This window comes from Convolutriloba macropyga, unplaced genomic scaffold (genome assembly GCF_964194025.1).
Source record: "Convolutriloba macropyga unplaced genomic scaffold, txConMacr16.3 SCAFFOLD_3660, whole genome shotgun sequence".
Lineage (NCBI taxonomy): Eukaryota > Metazoa > Xenacoelomorpha > Acoela > Convolutidae > Convolutriloba > Convolutriloba macropyga.
In genome coordinates this window covers 1-20000 of record NW_027450085.1, presented here as the reverse complement: position 1 = coordinate 20000, position 20000 = coordinate 1, and the positions used below count along the sequence as shown (strand labels likewise).

Genomic DNA, 20000 nt, shown 5'->3' with positions numbered 1-20000 from the left:
CATCGAAGCTATGGCATTCCGGATTGAATGCCAACGAATGACGCACACTTTTGACATCCTTTAAGGCGTCCTGGCCTGATCTATGCATAATGGTTGCTAAACTAGCATTACTCTTAGCAATTTTTTATCAGAATGTCCCTCTTGTGTATGAATGGTGTCGGTTAGTTGCTCCTGATAAATGCCCCGGTTTACGACCGATAGGAATTTGGGAAGTCCTAAGGCAAATTAATGGTAAAACTATTACCAAGTCTGTTAAAAGTGACCTCAAGGTACTAAATGGTGATCAAAAAATATATATTGTTCAGAAGGGAGGAAATGACTAAGTCATTAATTATTTGTGATTTTCTCTCAATAACACAAATTTAGAAGCGATTTTCTTATCGACGCCCGAGATCTTTCCTTATCGTGTCATCCGTGATCTTGCTCTAACAAATATCCAGAAATTAAGCTGTTCTCTGTCATCGCATATGTAATTCATATCGTGAATCATCAAATTTGTTCATTACAAACATAAAATACTCCCTCGGGAATGTAAAATCTGAGGTGATCTACTTGCCATTTTGTTGTTTGGAGTTTTAATGGCCACATCAATAGAACTTCTTGACGATTAGTTCAAAAGTAGTATGCTGGCGATGATAAAGCTGTCGGATTTCTTCATAACTTGAAAAAAATTTGACTCATTGAAGAAAACATGGTCCAACTTCCGGTTACCATCATACCAAGTTCCATGTTATTACCATTGACCGTCTTTTTGAAATAGCACAGCAGATCTTTGTTCACTATGAAGTGGAAAAAGTTCACGGTTTTAGAGTATTTGATCTATTCTGTTTCGCTACCCTCTTGCCAGTGCTTTTCGTCACCCCCAGCTACAAATTATGTGTTGTTATATAGCACGTTTCTATGTAAGCAAATAGCACTTTCGTTTGGTGCTGATAAAAGATTTATTTTCACAAAGCTGGGGGGGGGGGAACAACAGATCCGATAGTTTAATAGACTTTGATAATGCAGAAAAAAAATGCAGAGAGATTACTAAAAGAGCAGAAATCGTTCTAATTTAAGTTGGCCTCTCATGCCTATTTTTCGCTTCAAAATGTTAAAATCGTTCACTTCACCGGTTCAGCAAAAATTGACATTTTGATCTCGTACAAGATGATTTTATCAGCGCATGTATTTTTGCATGCAACGAAAATTTCACTGTGGCACGTGCCGTCCACTGTCCGAAAGTGAGACACAAACGAGCGACATACTGAATTTCGCGAATCGAGGTTGAACTTTGGGAATCGAGGTTGCAAGTTTGTAAAGTGATTTCTGTCATGATGGCGAGATCGAACCTCATCTTCAGCCGTTGCAAGGGGAAACCTTTGCTCTTAAATCAACGAAAACTGATGATGATGCAAGATCAGATGTCAAGGCCGATGGACTTTGGGAATCGAGGTTGAACAAAACATTTTTTGAAGTAATCATTTTAAACTCTAGCAAAAAGTTTCCCTGAAAGCAGTAGGGAACCTACAGGTATATGAATCTATTAAAAAGTAAAAATATGAATAATGAGTAATTCATGTTGAGAAAGCAAGATTTTGTGCTCGAATTGTATTCGAATGCACTGGTGGAGCTGGCTTCCAAAGTAGTAGTAGTAGTAGTAGTAGTACAGGCTTCAGGGTTTTTTATACCAATTGGTTCGCAACCAAATGTTAAGTTTAATAATTTTTAGTTTAAGCTTTTGAGTTTTTCATTGGAGAGCGCTGAAACAACTTGCATCGAGGATCTCTGCGTGAAAATAGGACAGCTACACTGACATCATATACCTAAGGACAAAAATGGGCATTGCTCTTCTAAAGAGTTCCATCCCCTGCATTCGAGGCTGAAGGACACTTAGGCGGTGCGAAACTGTTTATGCTTCAATGGGAGCTGTGGTTGAAGAAGGGCGGCTCTTAGTTTGACTCATATATTTTTGGCATTAGTTGATAGATTTGAACAGTACATATGAAGACGTGGTGATGGGAGGGCACCTGATCAACCAATATTCACCCAGTGTTGGGGAAAGGGAATTTATTAATTTAGCCTTTGTTTTTGACGGTATACGAACGGTGCGTAAATATGTCATTTGACATGGCGAAGCTCAGATTTTAATGTTTCTCGAAGTTTGCAATTACCTGACGAAATTGCGAAGACATCAAAGTATATCGATGTTTTGTGATTTGTCAATTTTAATAGACCGCAGCTCTGAACCGCTTTTCATATATAATGAGTTTCAGATAGCAGCTGATCAGTTGTCCCATTTACTTCAGGAAATGAAAAAGAAAGAAGATTTTAAAATACAGCCAGTGAAAGTTCGTCGTATAATGATGCAGAATGAGGAAGTGGGAAGAGTGGATGCGTCGTGTCCCCTGATTTTATCGAAAGCTACGGAATTATTTTTGAATGAAGTCTTGCAAAAAGCGCTTGTTTTAGCTCAAAAGAAGGGTTCCAAATCAGTGTCCAGGTTTTTGATAGAACAAGCCGTAGCTGAAATGATGGAATTGGAAATAGACCAGGATTTTGAAAACACGTCAACAAATTGCTCCTCTGTTGGGAAACGTGAGGATATCTTTGTCGATGATGAAAATGGAAATGTTTAATTTCTTATAATAACGTTTTTGATCAGTTGTCAAATGTTTTTAAAGAGTACCTAGTTCGTTAGAAAAGTGCGTTAATTATTTTTGTTTTTATTTCTGAACTTTGTCCAGGGTACTAGTTTTTAGCGTGAGAAACGGTTTGGATCATTGCGCCGCAAATTTTTCGCAAATGACTCGAGCAAGAATATTTGATTTGATCTTTGATTTTACATAACGTTTTCAGATACCAATGTCTTTTGAACGGCCGGACGGATTAGTCAAAAGAGGCGGTAGAGGTGCTACCTCTTCTGCAGAAGTAAGCAGAGTGAACCAGAGCAGGTACGACGAAGATGAGGATGAGCGAAGGTCCTATCAAGATGATCATCACAATGACAGTATGGATGAGGAGGAAGACTTCGGGGACAAACACACCAGACTTAATTTAATGGAACAGGTGTTGCTGCTTGGAATTAAAGACAGAGAGGTAAACATCCAAAAAATCTAACTATTCTCAAACAATGTTTGAAACAATTATTTGGGCCCTATTTGCCCTTTTTCTAACAAAGGCGAGTATTGATCTTCTATAGGTTTTAAATATGCTATAACGAATTAAAGAGGAAAAGTGGTGATCTTTAATTTTGACTCGAAGATGAGTATTGGGTCTTTCTTAAGCAATAATTTTGTTGGAATGTAATTGAAACAGGAATTGAAACGCGTTAAAAAATAGTGGTTTGACTGTTGGTCAAATTTGAGGAGTAGGACGAAAACGACGTTCATTTTGTTCGTAACCGACTGAGGCAATATGTTTTGAAGATGAAAAAAGAAATGAACAAATCTGTAATATTTTCTCCTTTTTTTATAAAGATGTTTTTGCCTGTCTGAATATTTCTGTTGGCTTGAAATTTTGCAAAGGATCTTTTCCGTTTGTGCTCCCAGTACTTTATGCACATCTGCTCTGAATTGTTTAATGAATGTTTTAATAGTTGATGTACTCGTACAGTCAGAAATTTTAGGAATATCGAAATGACAGCATAATTTTGTTCCCATGGAAAGATGTCACTCAACAAAAAAAAACCTTCTAATCAGTTATAGGGGGCTACTTACAAGCCACGCTCTTTGCCCAGAAAACTCAAATCCCTCAATTTCTTATCGTAATGAAATGTTTAAATTGTTGTCGAAAAATCCAATTCGCAAGATTTGCTCTCAATTCTTTATCAATTGCTACCACCTTTTAATGGATTTTTTTTGCAGTGGCCGGGGAAAAAGTTGAAGGTGATATGGGTAGTAAAGGAACTGCTGTATGATTGAAAACTAATTATGCAATTCAGGACAAAATTCACAGCTTAGTGTAAGCACGCCAAGCACTTGATAGCAGTAGGAGAGAATTTAATGAAGGGTGGAAAATGCGAATAAATTGTTTTTTTTCTGGGAGTTTACTGTGCAGCTCAAAAAACAAACGAAAAATAAAAAAAATAGATTTAGAATAAAACAATCTTCTCTTGTAATTTCTTTAGTTAGGCATCTCTTTATGGAATCTTAGTTAATCGCGAAATTCTTGTCAGTTGAAATCAAGAACAGATCAAGTGGTGTCACTTGGACTCATCTTGGAATTGTAACCAACACAATCGGGTTTTCAATGCTGCATATAATACTCATGGCCACCCTGATCTTGTAGTTTGGTAGTTAAATTCAGCCCATCCAGCGAAGAATATGGAATTAAAACGTTTTTTATTTTGAATTTCGCTTTTTACAGGATGTTTTCGAGATTTTAAGATTGACTATTCGGCCGAATTACGTTGCTTTCGTTCAGATTTCCCGTAATTTTGTCCCCATTTTAGTCAATTTTGCTAAAATTTGTTAAAATTGTTAATAGTAGTATTTTTGGTTTTAGAATATGGAATTGAAACTTTTTTGTTTGTAGAATATGGAAACGTTGTAGAATATGGAATTAAAACTTTTTTTATTATGAATGTAGCTTTTTACAGGGTGTTGTTGAGACTTTAAGATTGACTGTTCGGCGGAATTACGTCGCTTTCGTTAAAATGTGCAGTAGTTTTTGTCCAAATTTCAATCAATTTTGCTAAAATCTAATAAATTATTAACAATAGTGTTTTTGGTTTTATCTCTTAAAATAGAGGAGAGTTGCTGAATTGCTCGATCCGAGTTTTTCGGCTGGAATTTATGCTAAATTTTTCAAAATTCTGACTTTTTAAAATCAAAATTGGGACCAATTTTTGATGTACCGAAAATTTTTGTTCAAAATTGATCTATTTGGGAACCATTTGAACAATTAACTGTTTTCTTAGACGCGCAGTTATATCAGGGCTGATTTTAATCTCACCATGGATTCTTTCTGTAGAAGAATTTTAGAGTTTAGTGGTGCGCGGCCTTTTAAAAAATATTTCCCCATTCATAGTTATGTCGATTACTGACAAGAATTTCAAATCAGGGCTCAATTTTTGACAGAAAATGTTTACAAAAATGCGGTCCAGTGAAAATGTATGTTTTCAGAGTCAAGTTCATTGTTCTTATGGCTTTCGCCAAAGTTTTTTCGTAAAATTTGTTGAACTTATCTTTTGCTTTCATTTATTATACTTTTTTGTAGTCCAATGACTTTGTCTCCCCATTCAATGATCTTTACATTATTTTTACATTTTATAGGATTTTTCTTTTCTTTTTAAATTATAACATTAATGGCAGATCCCATTGGCTTTGAGAAAATTGCGCAATTGAACTTTTTAATGTTCTTATTGAAAAATTTATGGATTTAACGGCTTCACTCTTCACTCACCGTTTTTGCGCAAGTTTAATTGAACTTTTTAATTATTTTGCCGGTATTTGTCCTTCTTTTTGTAAATGTAAGACGTACACTGGATAATGACAGGTCTCAATTCCTTTCTATGGAGATATAAATGAACAGTTTATTGATTCAACTTAATATCTTATGATTTTTATCATTTTGAAATTAATTGTTAACAAAAATCGATAATTTTGAACTTTGCCCATGTTTGCATTTCTTTTTGTCGACCTGAGGACGCATTGAGGACAGGTGCCATCTTGTCTAATGAAGAATAGATCAATCTGTTTTTTTAAGGTTTTATCTGGCGCGAGTTTGATTTTTTTTAGATGCTGACATCGAGTTTTGGTCGTAATTAATGTTTATATGATTTTTATGATCGTCTTTTCTATTAGTCCTATTAACAACAAGTTTCATCGGCTCTCTTATTGGGCATTATTTATTCCATTGGTTGTTTGTTGAGTGATATGTGTTTTATTGAATGTTTTGTATCTCTTCCTTATTTGGTGGCCGATTAAGTCAAGAATGTGGATGAGCGGGGTCGGAACATTATGTGCAAACGCACATTACCGAGACTCCTTGTTATTATTGTGTGATCAATTTCGTTGAGGTATTTATTTTGAAAGTTGAAAAGAATTCTAACTCCGAATAAAATCTGATTAAAGTTTTGAAAACACTTTATAAAGACTGCGAAAAAATGCAAAGTCTTCCCCAGACGTTAAACCAGAGGATGATTCTAATGAGTCTAACAGAGAAAACTGAGAAAAAATTCGTAATTTGAATCAAAGTAGAATTTAAAAAATAATCGAAAATGATCTTCCAGATTGATCCCTTGATCCTTTTTTGAATTTTGTTCATTAGATAAACAATTTGATTTTTGTTCATTTTGAGGTAAAGACGGGTGGTTTTCACGTGCTGCATTGACTTAAACATTGTTTCGCTAACTCTTGATCAATTAAAAAAAAAACTAATTTCAGCAAATTTCCTCCGAGTAAAAAACCAACATTACCACAGTATAGCTACGCTCAGCTTGCAGCTAAAGACAGCACACTACCGTCTCAGGAATTCCTATTGAACGAATGCGATGGGTTGACTTTGGTTGTAGCTAGGTTACGATTGGCGAGACCACTCGTACTCACTATGTAATAGATGGTCCCGGGATTTACTAGTTTATCTTGCTTCTCAGGACAAACAAATTTGATTTGGGCAAGGTTTATCTTTTTTATAGTGATACCTTGTCTCAATTCTATTAATAGTAAACTAAGAAAGAGGCGAATACAGTTGTACCTTCAATTTAATGATAGTTATTGAAATGTGACATTTTTCCAGGGTTATACCTCATTCTGGAACGACTGCATATCATCTGGCCTGCGTGGCTGCTTGCTGGTTGAGCTAGCACTCAGAGGCAGAATTGATTTGGAACCCGCGACAATGCGACGCAGGGAACTCTCCCTCAGAAAGGTCTTTTGTCTCATCTTCATTTCGACAAAGTGCTTTTTTTATCGATTAATTACTTAAAAGTTTGAGTGATGAGAAAACCGATGTCAATTTTTTCTGTTGCGAGTTCTTGGGAACTAAGAATTCTGACCGATTGAGTGTTTAGCAGAATGTAATAAAGTGAGAAGTCTAACCGAATGCTTAAATTTAATTTGTATCTTCTACATTTTACGCAATCTATGGTTGATCATCCATGGTGTGTGGTCGGGTTGCGCTCCACTCGGCCTCTCATAGACAGCACCCCTAAGGGGCGCGACCGCTGGTAGACATTCGTTACGCTAAAATTGCTGAAAGCTACTTTTTAAACAAAGCTTTTAAAACTAACCAATGAAAGCGAGAATTATTGGGCTTTTCATTCTACTGGACGCCCATTCGACTAGGTCGCAAAGTGCTTCTTTCTGTCATTAAATTTGTACAGTCTGTTTTATTTAATAGCCGCCGTCAGCCTCTCAAACGGTTATTATTTAGGCGCTCTCCTTGTTACAATTCAAAGATTGGGGCGCTGTCTTTTTGTAAGATCTGTTCACACATTTTCATGATTTTTGAAGTCAAATTGTAGTGGTGATTTTGGTCACGCCGAATCAGGAAGTGGAGCGAAAAAGCGAGTGGTTTTGCGGCGTGCAATTTTCGTTCTAATTTTAAAGTAGTGAGAAAACGGTATTTTGCTTGAACCAAATTTCAATTTATCGCTAGTTTTTACCTAGTTTTTTGTTTGAACCAAATTTCAATTTATCGCTATTCGTTTTTTTGTTCACAAGCGGCATTTTGACATTGATTTTTTATTTTATTTTTTTGCACTGATTTTTTGAGAAATTGATTTCCCAATTCGCTCATTGTCCGTTCTAGGTCTAATGTTTTGTTTAGTCAATGAAAATTTTTTGAATTGTACATCAGGACTTGTCCTGCTATTTTTTTACAATTCAAAGAATTTGAATTGTTTTGGGGCGCTGTTTCTTTACAATTCAAAGAATTTGCATTGTATTGGGGCGCTGTCTTTTTTTTAAGATCTGTTCACACATTTTCATGATTTTTGAAGTCAAATTGGAGTATTGATTTTGGTCACGCCGAAACAGGAAGTGGAGCGAAAAAGCGAGTGGTTTTGCGGCGTGAAATTTTTTTCGCTCTAAATTTATAGTAGAGTGAGAAAACTGTGTTTGAACAAAAATTCGCTTTCTCGCTAGTGGTTTTTTGTTCACATGCGGCAATTTCTTTTTGATTTTTTACCATTTTTTTCGATTTTTTGGAACGGATTTTTTTCTAAATGGTTTTTCCAATCCATTCATAGACCGTTTTAGGTCTATTTTTTTGGTCAATGAAAATTCTTTGAATTGTACGTCAGGACTTGTCCTGCTATGTTTTTTAAGATGTGTTTACACATTTTTCAATGACTTTGATCTTTCAAAACGGGATAAACAGGTAAAGCCCAGCGGGCATTAAGTTTCATTAGTGGCCCAAAGTGGGCTTTAGTAGTCTTTTAAGTGCTTAGGGTGGTGAAGCTAGTGGGATGGCGTTAATTTAAGGTTAAAAGGTCATTTGTAGGAATTTTTGGGCTCAAAAAGTAGCAATTTTTCATGTTTTTTTTTAATTTTTTGAGTTTTTTGTTTGATTAGTCTCATGTTGAAGTTTTAAAAAAAATGATGAAGGCCTTTCGCGAGAAAAAAATTATTTATGACCATTTTTTAAGCTATATGTTTTGTACTAAAAACACAACAACGCAAAATGATAATAATTTTGGTAATTTTTTTCAATTTTTTTTGAAAATTTGTCCTTTTTTGAGTTTTTCCAGCTTCAGGGGCCAGAGAATCTCCTTTAAATTTTGATAATAGAGCACTGCATAGTTTTTAGTAACAATGGATTGGTTTTCAAGATTTTAATATCTCGATTTTTAGCATTTTTTTATAAAATGTGCAATTTTTTCCCGAAGATTTTGTCACTTTTTGATTTTTGTCCTGCCTCAAGGGCCAGAAAACCTATTCCACGGGTTGAGAAGGTACTGCATGGTTTTTAGTGTCATTGGAATTGTTTCGAGCATTTCAACATTTCGAGTTTTAAGAAATTTTGTGATCAAATTCGCAATTTTCAATTTTTTTTTAAATTATTTGTTTTTATTCAATTGTCTTGCCTCAGTAGCCAGGTAACCTCCTCGAGAGTTTGGTAGTATGTTATCACATAGTTGCTAGGGGGCAATGGAATGGTTTTCATTGTTGTAATAGAAGGAAGTTCTTTTCTTCTGATAAAATTGAGTTTTTTTCTGAAAATTATTGTCTTTTACCTAGTTTGTCAATCTTTGAGACAGTGATTTTTTTAGGCTTGGAATTTGGTCTTTTAATGTCTCTCGGGACACAGAATTGATTCTAAAGATATTAATATCACGATCTTCGGCAACATTTTATTAAATTTGCAGTTGATTTCATTTTTTGTTTTAAAATTTTTCGGTCATTTTCGAGTTAATCGATCTTCAAGGGCCAATGAATTTGTCCAGGTCTTGCAGATATTATAACGGGGCATTTTTAGAAACAAAAAGTTTGGTTTGAACATGTTCTTGAAATGGTTATATTTAAAGTGATCATATTTTGCATAGGGGTTGAAAGTTTCCAGAGTTTTAACATTGAGTATATTTTTGTTTAGTTTGTTCGATTGTTTTTGTTTTTCATTTTTTGTTAAGATGATTTTGTTTGTCTTTAGGCTGGCATGTTTGAATTGATATTCTGGTCAGGCAGAGTACTTCTATATTTTTCATTCAATTCTTTGAATTGTTTTTCAGGACTTGTCCTGCTATGTTTTTTAATTCGCTTTACCTTTTGATCACGTTTTTCGTTTTACATAATTCACGACTTTCACGTTTGACTTCCGACTTACCTCACTCACTGTTTCAACTGAATGGTTTTTAAATCCATTCACTCAATGAATTACGCAAGATAGTGAATACAGTCAAGGTCAAAAGAGCACAATCAAAAGAGACGGGATGAATCGATAAAGCCCGGTCATTGAGAGTTAGGTTGTCAAAGTTCATAAGAGTGTTGGCTGGCTGACGTTGGGATTAAGCTTATTAGCTTTCAGCTTAGAAGCTGAATTAAGTGTAGTTTCAGATCCAACTGAAACTGCACGCCGAATTAGAACACTTTTTGACACTGAGAAATAGCTTCTTTTTTTTTCTGTTTCAATCCCGATTTAAAAAGAAAGAATATATTTCTTTGATCAGGTAATACAAATCTACATCTAATAATAAACAAAATAATTCTTTACCGCAACCAAAGAGGACAGGTAACGGGGTACCAGTACACGCAAATCCTGCCCCAGTGAGACTCTCTAATCTTGCAATCAAGAATTAAATAAGTTAAAAAAAAAAAAAAAAACGTGAATGTTCTCAGGGAAAAAAAACTATAACTATTTATTTGAAATTCCGATCGACCTCAGCTTTTCAAGGTCTTCATTCATCTTCTGGTACTGCCTGCTAGGATTTAAACCTGAAGATCGAAATTTTTAAAATTTTCAATTAAGTATTTTCAATTCCGTTTCCGCCCAAAATGCTAAAAAAACACAAAAAATGCAATATCTCGTAAACTACGGTGTTTTAGAGGTTCATATTTTTACACAAAAAAGCCAACTCTCAAACAAACCTCTGGTATCATTTTTCCAAGGGTAAAGAAAAAAAGGAAAATAAAAAAAATAAATAAAAGAAGAAAAAAAAGAAAAAAAGGAGGTAAAAATAAATTATCTCGGGGAACAAAACTATAATTTTTCGGAATTCCAATCGGCCTCAGTTTTTCGTGGTCATCATTCCTCGTATAGTACTACCCACAGGGACTTAAACCTGACGATAGAAAATTTTAAAATTTGAAAATTTTTCTTAAGTATTTTCAATTCCATTTTCGCCTAAAATGCTAAAAAAAACACAAAAAATGCGATATCTCGTAAACTACGGGGTTTTACAGGTTCATATTTTTACACAAGAAAGCCAACTCTCAAATACACCTCTGGTAGCATTTATCCAATGGTATAGAGAAAAGAAGAAGGAAAAAAAAATAGGCAAAGAGGCTTTTGACGATGTCATCGTTGTTGACTAAATAAATTTCTTTGAAATTGTGGTAAAAATTAATTATTTTCTTTGCACAACCGCTAATATTTTCAGGAAAAACGTCTGCATTTGAAAGAGCATTGAAGAGCTTAGAGGCCCTTGCCTTAATTGATCTTTTTTCAATTTGCCTTCTACAAATAGGTTCATTTAGCAGCGGTTTTGCCGAACTGCGGGTTTTCCGCCTTTCAACAAAAGTAAACATGTCATTGGGTTGTGGCTCCTTGTGGAGCTTACTTAATGATTTGAGGACAAACTTAAGAAGTTCGTATATATGAAGTTGATACACGTTCAAAATTTTATGCTTCATAAAGAGATCTGAAGAACTATCACTATACTTCCTAAAATGAATTAGCTTGAAAATTTTCTTTTGGAGCATAAAAATAGGCTCCAACATTGAATAGCTTGTACAACCGTAAATCAGAACACCGTATTGGATAATAGAGTTAACGTTGGTTTTGTAGTAATCTATTAAATTAGATCGGGGGCAAAGTGCCTAAGTTTTGCCATTATGCCACACTGCTTAGAGAGTCTCGATGTTACGTATTGCACATGTGAAACAAAAGATAGCTTATTGTCTACAAAGACACCAAGATACTTGCACACAGGCTGGACATTTATGGTTGAGTTATCAATCAAGAACACATTATCAATAGCATTTTGCTTAACATTCATCTGAACTGTTTTATTAACATTAAGAGACAATTTATTCGCTGCAAGCCAATTTTTTACTTCATTCAATTCTTTTTGAACGACCTCACTTTCAACATCAATGAAAGTAAGGTTCGTATCATCAGCAAACAACAAACTTTTTGAGTTAGTGCACCGCAACGGTAAATCATTAATGTATATTAAGAAGAGGAGCGGACCAAGAATAGAACCCTGTGGAACACCGTACTTAACGCTTTGCCATTTAGATATTACACCATTAACTTCAACCCGTTGCTGGCGATTCGTTAAGTACGACTTGAACCATTCTAGTGCTTTTGAACTGACACCATAAGAGTCCAACTTCTGAAGTAATATAATATGATCAATAGTATCAAATGCCTTACGGAGGTCAAGGAAGAAGCAATGTATAGATTTGACATTACACTTTTGCCTTACATTTTCGGTTAATTCTACAAGTGCGTCGATGGTACTGTGCTTGCTTCTGAAGCCAAATTGACAGTTGCTTAGCAGATTACAGCTTTCAAAAAAGTTGTACACTCTCGTAGACATGGCACGTTCATAAATTTTACTCCATATAACAAGGAGTGATATTGGTCGATAATTATTCTCTTCAAGTTTTGAACCTCCTTTATGCAGCGGTAAAACTTTTGCGTACTTTAGTTTTTCAGGGAAGATGCCTGCAGCGAATGAAATGTTTATCAAATGTTTGAGGAAGCGAACTACCACTGTTGCTGAGAGTTTAACCAGTATAGTATTTATACCATCAATACCTGAAGACGTTTTATTTTCTAGGTTGTTGACTATCTCATATATTTCAATATCTGTAACCTTATAGAGATACATAGATTTATTGTTCATTGCAATATCTGGGCACTCCACCGCAGGTAGAGTGCTGCGGACTTCATTGGGTGCATTAATAAAAAACGAGTTAAACTTCTCAGCAACATCCTCATTGGAGGGTGTAGTAGTCGCTTCATAACACGAACGAAGTATTGGTACCACTGTTGCTGAGAGTTTAACCAGTATATTATTTATACCATCAATACCTGAAGACGTTTTATTTTCTAGGTTGTTGACTATCTCATATATTTCAATATCTGTAACCTTATAGAGATACATAGATTTATTGTTCATTGCAATATCTGGGCACTCCACCGCAGGTAGAGTGCTGCGGACTTCATTGGGTGCATTAATAAAAAACGAGTTAAACTTCTCAGCAACATCCTCATTGGAGGGTGTAGTAGTCGCTTCATAACACGAACGAAGTATTGGTACCTTAGGAGATTGCTTACTTCTGCCACTGATTTCATTAAGTAGTTTATAAGTTTGTTTAGCGTCACCAATACAAGACCGGAATTTATCAGCAAAGAACATTTTTTTTTGCCTTTTTGTAGGCAAGTTCAAACTTATTACGATGATAATGAAAAGATGACAAGCTAGCAGTGTTTCCAAAATGCTTCCATTTTCTATGTGCTTGGTTTCTTTTCATCCTCAAATTTTTCAGGGAATTGTTAAACCAATTGGGTTTTAACTTTGGTTGTTTCCGAAACGTTTCTAGCGGTGCGAATTTTTCAACATGGCTAATATACTCGGTATTGAAAATAGAAAATGCTTCATTGGGATCATCACACAAAAACAGTTCACTTTCCCTTTGACACAAGCCAGCCTCAAGAGAGTTGAGGAAAGCTTGAACCTTAATCGGATCGTGAATAAATTTCATATCTCGGTACTGCTGAGATATTAAATTGTCATCATCTGTATCAATAGACCATACACACATTATGGGATAATGATCTGCAATGTTTTGGTGGGACAAAACGACTGACGAAAATACAGGAATATTTTGATATATAAAATGATCGATACAAGTAGCCGAATGATCTGTTACTCTAGTCGCTTGATCGAACTCATTAAACAAAGCGAAACCGTTTGAAACTATCACATCCGAGTACTTTCTAGTGATTTGATTTTGGACTTTTGTATCGATGTTGAAATCACCACAAATTACAAATGGTACAGTGGCAGAAGTATTATCTTGCAGATATTGATCGAGAGTATCAATAAAATCAACCTTATTTGTTCTCGGCCTATTATAGATGACGAGAACTTTGAAAGAAAGATACGAAAACTTAATTTGAGCGCAAATTGCTTCTTCGAAGGGTGTCTCAAAAGTTTTGATTAATGTGGCTCTACTATGGACTTGAATCATCACTCCACCGCCATATCTGTTTCTATGGTTAACCTCCACTTCATTATAGCCCGGAACCGCAAAAGTGTGTGATTCATCATTGTTTTCTAAATGTGTTTCTGTTAAGCATATAACCGCTGGTAACGAATCAAGTCCATAAACGAGAGCCTCCAGATTTTCTAATTTATTTCTAATTGACCTTATGTTTAAATGCAAGATACTTACTTCGTTCGCGTTTGCTTTAGGAGTTACACTAACTGAAGGGTTTAAGTTACGTTTAGGTGAAGGTACAACATCTATTACAGATGGTGATTGATGAGAAGACACATATTTACGACGCATTTGAGTTGGTACTATTTTTAAAAACTCCACGGAAACACTGCTTTACGTCGGCAAAGTTGTAATTTAGGAAACAACCTCCTTCATACAGCCCATCAATTTTGTATAATTTGTTATCTGTATTCCAGACAAAATTGATTGTTCCCTCACGAATCCACACGGACTTTATCCGACAATCTTGTTTCATCATGTTCATGAATGCTAATCGTGGGCCACTTGTATCTTCAATGATGCTGATATTTTCTGTATCTTTCTTCTCAGCTAATTTCTTTTTCTTCTGCAGCAATTTTATCTTTGACGCTCTTCTAGCAAACTTGACTATGATTGCTCTTCGTCTTCCCGGAAGCCGATGAGCTATCGAGATATCCTTGATGTCTACTTCTGCACCAACTTCATGGGCGATATTGACCACAGCATCCATCGTTTGTTCGTATGTTTCGCCATCTTTCTCGTCGACGTTATAAATTTTCAGATTGTCACGCCTGTTGTATTGCTCAAGTTTCTCAGCTTCGGACATTGCCTTAAGAGAAGATCTATCTTCCAAATAATCCATATTTTCTTGGTTTTCCTTTCGAAAGGATTCAATTGATTTAGCAACAATATCTGTTATCGATGCTTCGAGTTGTTTTTGAATCTCACGCATGATTCCCGGAATAGCATTTTTGAGTGACTCTTGAATAATTTGCTGAATATTCGTATCCAAGGCACCTGCGTCCACTGCTCCCCCTTCACTGATTGGGCTCAGTTCCGCACACGCCCTTTTGCCACTTCTCGTTTGCATGGGTGTTTGTCCAAGATATCGGAGAGTAGGAAGAGAAGGAGTACCAGCTATGTAGGAATACGTTTGATGTTGCTGTTGTTGAGATTGATCATAACCATTCATTGGGTAGGCATTCATCATCTTAAACTATTTAATAAGTTTATCACAACAATTAGGCTAATATAGGCCGATTTGCATCAAGCGCGTCAACGGCGGCTATTTTCCGGCAATCTGCCGGCTATGTTAAACGTTAGGAGAACAAAAACTGTCCACGGCGTCAATTTCATTGCCCAATGAGTGGCGAGATGATTTTAAGATGCGGGCATAGTTAAAACTTTCAATTATATAACAATGTCTATAAATCCTTTCACTGTCCCAGCCAACTTTGAATGGTTATCTTGCAACATCTTCCAGAATATAGCAAGATAACCATTTTTGCAAGAATATTGCATGATAACCATCTGGTTTTCAACTAGGGTGATTACCCTGTCATGTGAAACTAACTCATTTAATTTAAGAGGATGTATTTATAATGTAAGGATTGTTTAGGTCATCTGTAAATCAGACACGCCGACTGGGGATGCTATATTGGACGAGGCCCTGAGACACATCAAGGAAGCAGAACCCACAATGACCGTGTCTTCCTGGATTGAACTGCTGAGCGGTTAGAGAACATCTCGGTAGAAATAGTACTGTAGTTTCTATCTAGTGTTATGTATGGTGGATGTCTATGAGGTGTACCGATTGATAGGTTGCATAAATAAATAGCGTGCGAATGCTAAAATTTGGAAAGTTGATTAATTGCTCTGGAATGAAGTCTGAAGCAATTATTGTAAATGTGTTGGTCTTTTTTCATGCAAAATTTATACTTGACCTTTTTGACTTTTCGAGTGACTTTTGCGCCCTTGACTTTTTCTTTTTGCGTGATCTAGATTTCTCCCTCGTTCACAAGTGTCACCAGTTTAACTCAAGTGACGGCAGTTCACTTCTAAAGGTCAGCCAGTTGTCAAGATATGCATGAATGAGTGTCACGTTATCCCTTGTGAGTGTTTTTTCCGTCAGTTACGTTTGCATTATAATAAATTACAGTAAAGAAATTTGACAAGTCGGCAGCATTCATTTACAAAATTTAGGTCAACGACTACAGAGATCACTATTGAGCAGTGAACCCGTTCTCAGGTCTCTTAGTTGAAATAATAAAATAATTTTATATATTTAGCGATAGTTAAAAATCAACCCTATCGGAGGCATAGAACAGCTGGTATACGCTTAATCAAAGACTTATGTTTTCATTTCTGCGTAGTAAGTTTTGACAAAAAAATATGAACCTGACTTTCCGTAAAGTTATTGTATTATGCGTTATATCATTAATAGCCGCGCAGCGATTATTGGCCTTCTCTTGGTTTTTTACGACTCGAAGAGGAGTATTGGTTTTCTTAAGGTTTTTTTTACCGGAAGTACTATTTGTTCAGGTGGCGTTTTGACCTAATAGTGAAAGTGAGTAAAATTGCCGTGTGAACTAAATTCTTCTGAGCGAGAGAAGTTTTTTGTTCATGCGTCGCGCTGATTGATTGACTTTTTGACTTTGAAAAAAGTTTTTGAGAGATTGGTGCATATAGATGAAAGTTTTTAGCCGTTTTTTCGTTAATTTGGCCGAAGTTTTTAATTATGACTTGGTTTTTGTAGAGGTAAATTTTGCTCGATGCCGCATGAATATGCAGCCATCTGAAATCGATAATACAATGTTTTTGAGAGCCTAATAATGCCTTTAAAGTACAAAATTGGCACATTGGCTCAATTTTTTTTTGTCAATTTTCGGATTTTTTTTCATCTATTTCTTTTTTTGGGTCATAAAGTGACTGTGTTTTCTCCAATTTTTCAAAAATTAGTGCCTGTGGCAATTTACGTTTGATGTTTCATGCATTAAATGCCTCTTTATAACGTGAGATGTTTTTGTTTTGTAGAATTGTACACATGGTTGCCCGATTTTAGAAGGTTTTCTTTGTCAAATTTTTCTTTTTTTTTGTTCGGTTTTTGAATTTAATTACTAGAAGATGTCATTTGTGAACTGTCACAGGCCCTAGTTTTTCTCTTATAAATGAATGATCTTGTGGCGTTCATTATTTGAAATTTTGCAAATTTTTAATCATACGTTCAATTTTGACATTTTTTTTCGACAATTTTATTGCTTTGACAATATTTTTTCTGCAATCTTTGAACTATTTTTTCTAGATGTTAATTTATACATGAGGATAGATATATAATCTTAATTGTTTTCAAGGAAATGTAATTGTTTTTCTACTTCATTTTTTATTTGATTTTTTAACTTTCAAAAATCAAGAACGAGACTTTGTTTTTTCATTTTTTGTTCCTGTCCTTATTCTCCGCATTCTAGCATGTATCAGTCTATCATTGTCCTGAGACCTATAGTTCTAGTCAGCTCTGCTTTTATCAGTCATTAAAAATAATGAACTTAGCCTTTTTCTAAGATTTTTGTTTTGTTTTTAATTGATTTCAATTGACAGTGCGGCACTGAGACTTTGCTTGAAATGCCGTTTACTGCTTAAAACATTTTGACTGATAATTACTTTCCACGAAAGTTATTGGGTTCATAGTTTGATTTCAAACGATTGTTTCCTCTGATTTAAATTCTGTTTCTTTTGTCTTTTTGTTGAATAATTTGAAAGTTTTTCAACGATTTTGCTGCGTCTTTTGCAATTTTTGGCGCATTATTGTGGAAGTTATTGTTAATTGAATTACAACCTGATGCCCATAGGCTCTATTTATTGTAAAAGATTCAAGTTTCTTTGGCTTCACAGTGGTCTCTTTCTGCGATTTGACAAAAATTTGAGATTTTTTACACAATTTTTGTCTACTTTTTCTCATTTTCTTCAAAAATGGAGATGTTTAAGGCTCGACTGATTTTTGTGTTTGAAGAATTGTTTTCTTTTCATGAAACAGCTGTTTTAGTTTGCTTGTGTACTTGTGCTACGTGGAAAATGAAATTGACTTTTCCTTTGTATTTTCATGTTTAATTTTTTTTCTGTTAAATTTCCCTTTGATTTTTTGTCTTAAGAGCGTTCTTTTCTCGCAAATGCAACTCCTGTAGCCAAATATATTTGGCTCTTTTTTTCAAAAAAAGATTTCCCTATAATTCTGTTGGTTTTAGAGTCAATAATTTCAAGTTCTTCACTAGATTCAACTCTTAATTTCTGTAAAGTTGTTGATCCTTAGATCAAAACTCCTTATTTTTCAACAGATTGAACTTACACTTTGTATGCTCTAACTAACTTAAGGGTATCCGGACCTTTTCATCGACAAATCAACTCATCAGACATCGTCAACTTTATCAAAACAGCAGTTTTTTAAATATCTTATCGGGGTTTATCGGGTTCGGGGTCATACTGTTTAAAGATTATAAACCTTTCGACAGAAAGCTTCAGGAATACTTACATTTTATTTCCCTTGGCAGTTAACGAATTTGAACCTCAGTAATTTTTACTATCCACTCACAAATGTAGACCGGTTTGCTTGACAACAATCATTAAGCAGAATGAAGGAGGAGTTACTTTATAGCTGCGAGGAAGAGTTTTCTTACTTTGTGCTGCTAGATAACAGATCGTACAAGAAAGATGTGCATAATGTCCGCTAACGGGGTTTTAGTACGCCTATGGTCTGTGATATTGCAATTTTCGTCGATAAGACAAATTTCCGAAGGTTTCAACTTAATTCCGCTCCAAGTACTCAAAAATTTAATGAAAGACGTCAGAGTGCAAGTGGCGAAATATAGGAATGTACGTATGCCCAAACAGAAAATCTGGAAGATACAGGGCAGTTAATTTTTGTCTGGTATTTACTAGTCTCAGAACAGCACGAAGGCTGCTCGGAAGGAATGCGCTCTTGGGGTGAAGTTTCATTGTGACACCCAGCCAATAGGGTAGACTCCTTAAGCGTTTGTTGGGTGCTATAAAAGCTCACGTTTTTTGAGAGCAACTCATCCTATTTTACTGGGTTACATAATTTTTTTAACTGAAAATAAGGTGTCCAATTAAATTTTTGGTGAAAAACCAAAATTCCTGTGACTGCAGTCTATAGTCTTGGCTCTTTTTGATAGATAGAGCCGCTTGCTGTCTTTGGAAAAAAAAAACTGATAACCCCTTGTTTTCTCAATCCCAACTGATCAAAGAAAAGCATTAGTAAATCATAGGTTCAATCTTTAGAAATTTTATACCACGTATATTTCCTCTGCTGCTATTGGATAGTTATTGAGCACATGAAGTATGCTACTATTTCATGTGTAATTAATTTGTAGCTTGAAGACCTGGATCCTGGATCGAATGATTTTCTGTTCAGGTGAGACGTGGAATCCCCTGAACCTGAAGTACCAGGTACGCAACACGCGGGAGAGGCTGGCAAAGAACCTGGTTGAGAAGGGGGTGCTGACAACAGAGAAGCAGAACTTTGTCTTGTTCGATATGACCACGCACCCAGTGTCAAATCCCGCGTCCAAACAGAATCTAGTTAAAAAAGTGCAAGAATCAGTCCTCAACAAATGGGTCAATGACCCCCACAGAATGGTGCGTACGTCACTTACAAGGGGAATAGTTGTTTTTTATAGCTGCGAAGCTGTAAGCTGAGCGGAGCTATATTGCGGTGCTCTTGGTTTTTACGACTCGAAGAGGAGTATTGAGATTCTACAGGTTTTTACGACTCGATGAGGAGTATTGAGATTCTACAGGTTTTTTTACGACTCGAAGAGGAGTATTGAGATTCTACAGGTTTTTACGACTCGAAGAGGAGTATTGATATTCTACAGGTTTTTTTTTAGCAGAAAGCAAGTTTTGTTCATGACTTGATTTTTGACTTCTTTCTATTCGAGCTTTTACCTCCGTTTTTGATTGTTGACTTCTGTTTTCGAACATTGGACTTTAACAAAAACTTAGCTTGTAATGTATAGCAATTGGTAACAGTCTGTAATTCAAAGTGAAGAGGTCAATCTGAGAAAATTTGATCCCATTTAACTACCTATCCCCCCAGAAAAACTACCCCCCCCCACGCACCTAACCCTCCCCCCAACG

The 20000-nt window shown here is 35.5% G+C and overlaps 1 protein-coding gene across 1 annotated transcript; it reads left to right on the top strand.

Annotated features, from left to right (window-relative positions):
* Positions 1-2342: 2342 nt before the first annotated feature.
* LOC142355588 (Golgi phosphoprotein 3-like) lies at positions 2343-19550 on the top strand (the record flags this gene model as incomplete). Its single annotated transcript, XM_075407700.1, has 5 exons — positions 2343-2612; positions 2839-3078; positions 6721-6852; positions 15472-15586; positions 19276-19550. Coding segments are annotated over exons 1-5 (1032 nt in total), but the record flags the coding sequence as incomplete, so codon positions are not given.
* Positions 19551-20000: the final 450 nt, after the last annotated feature.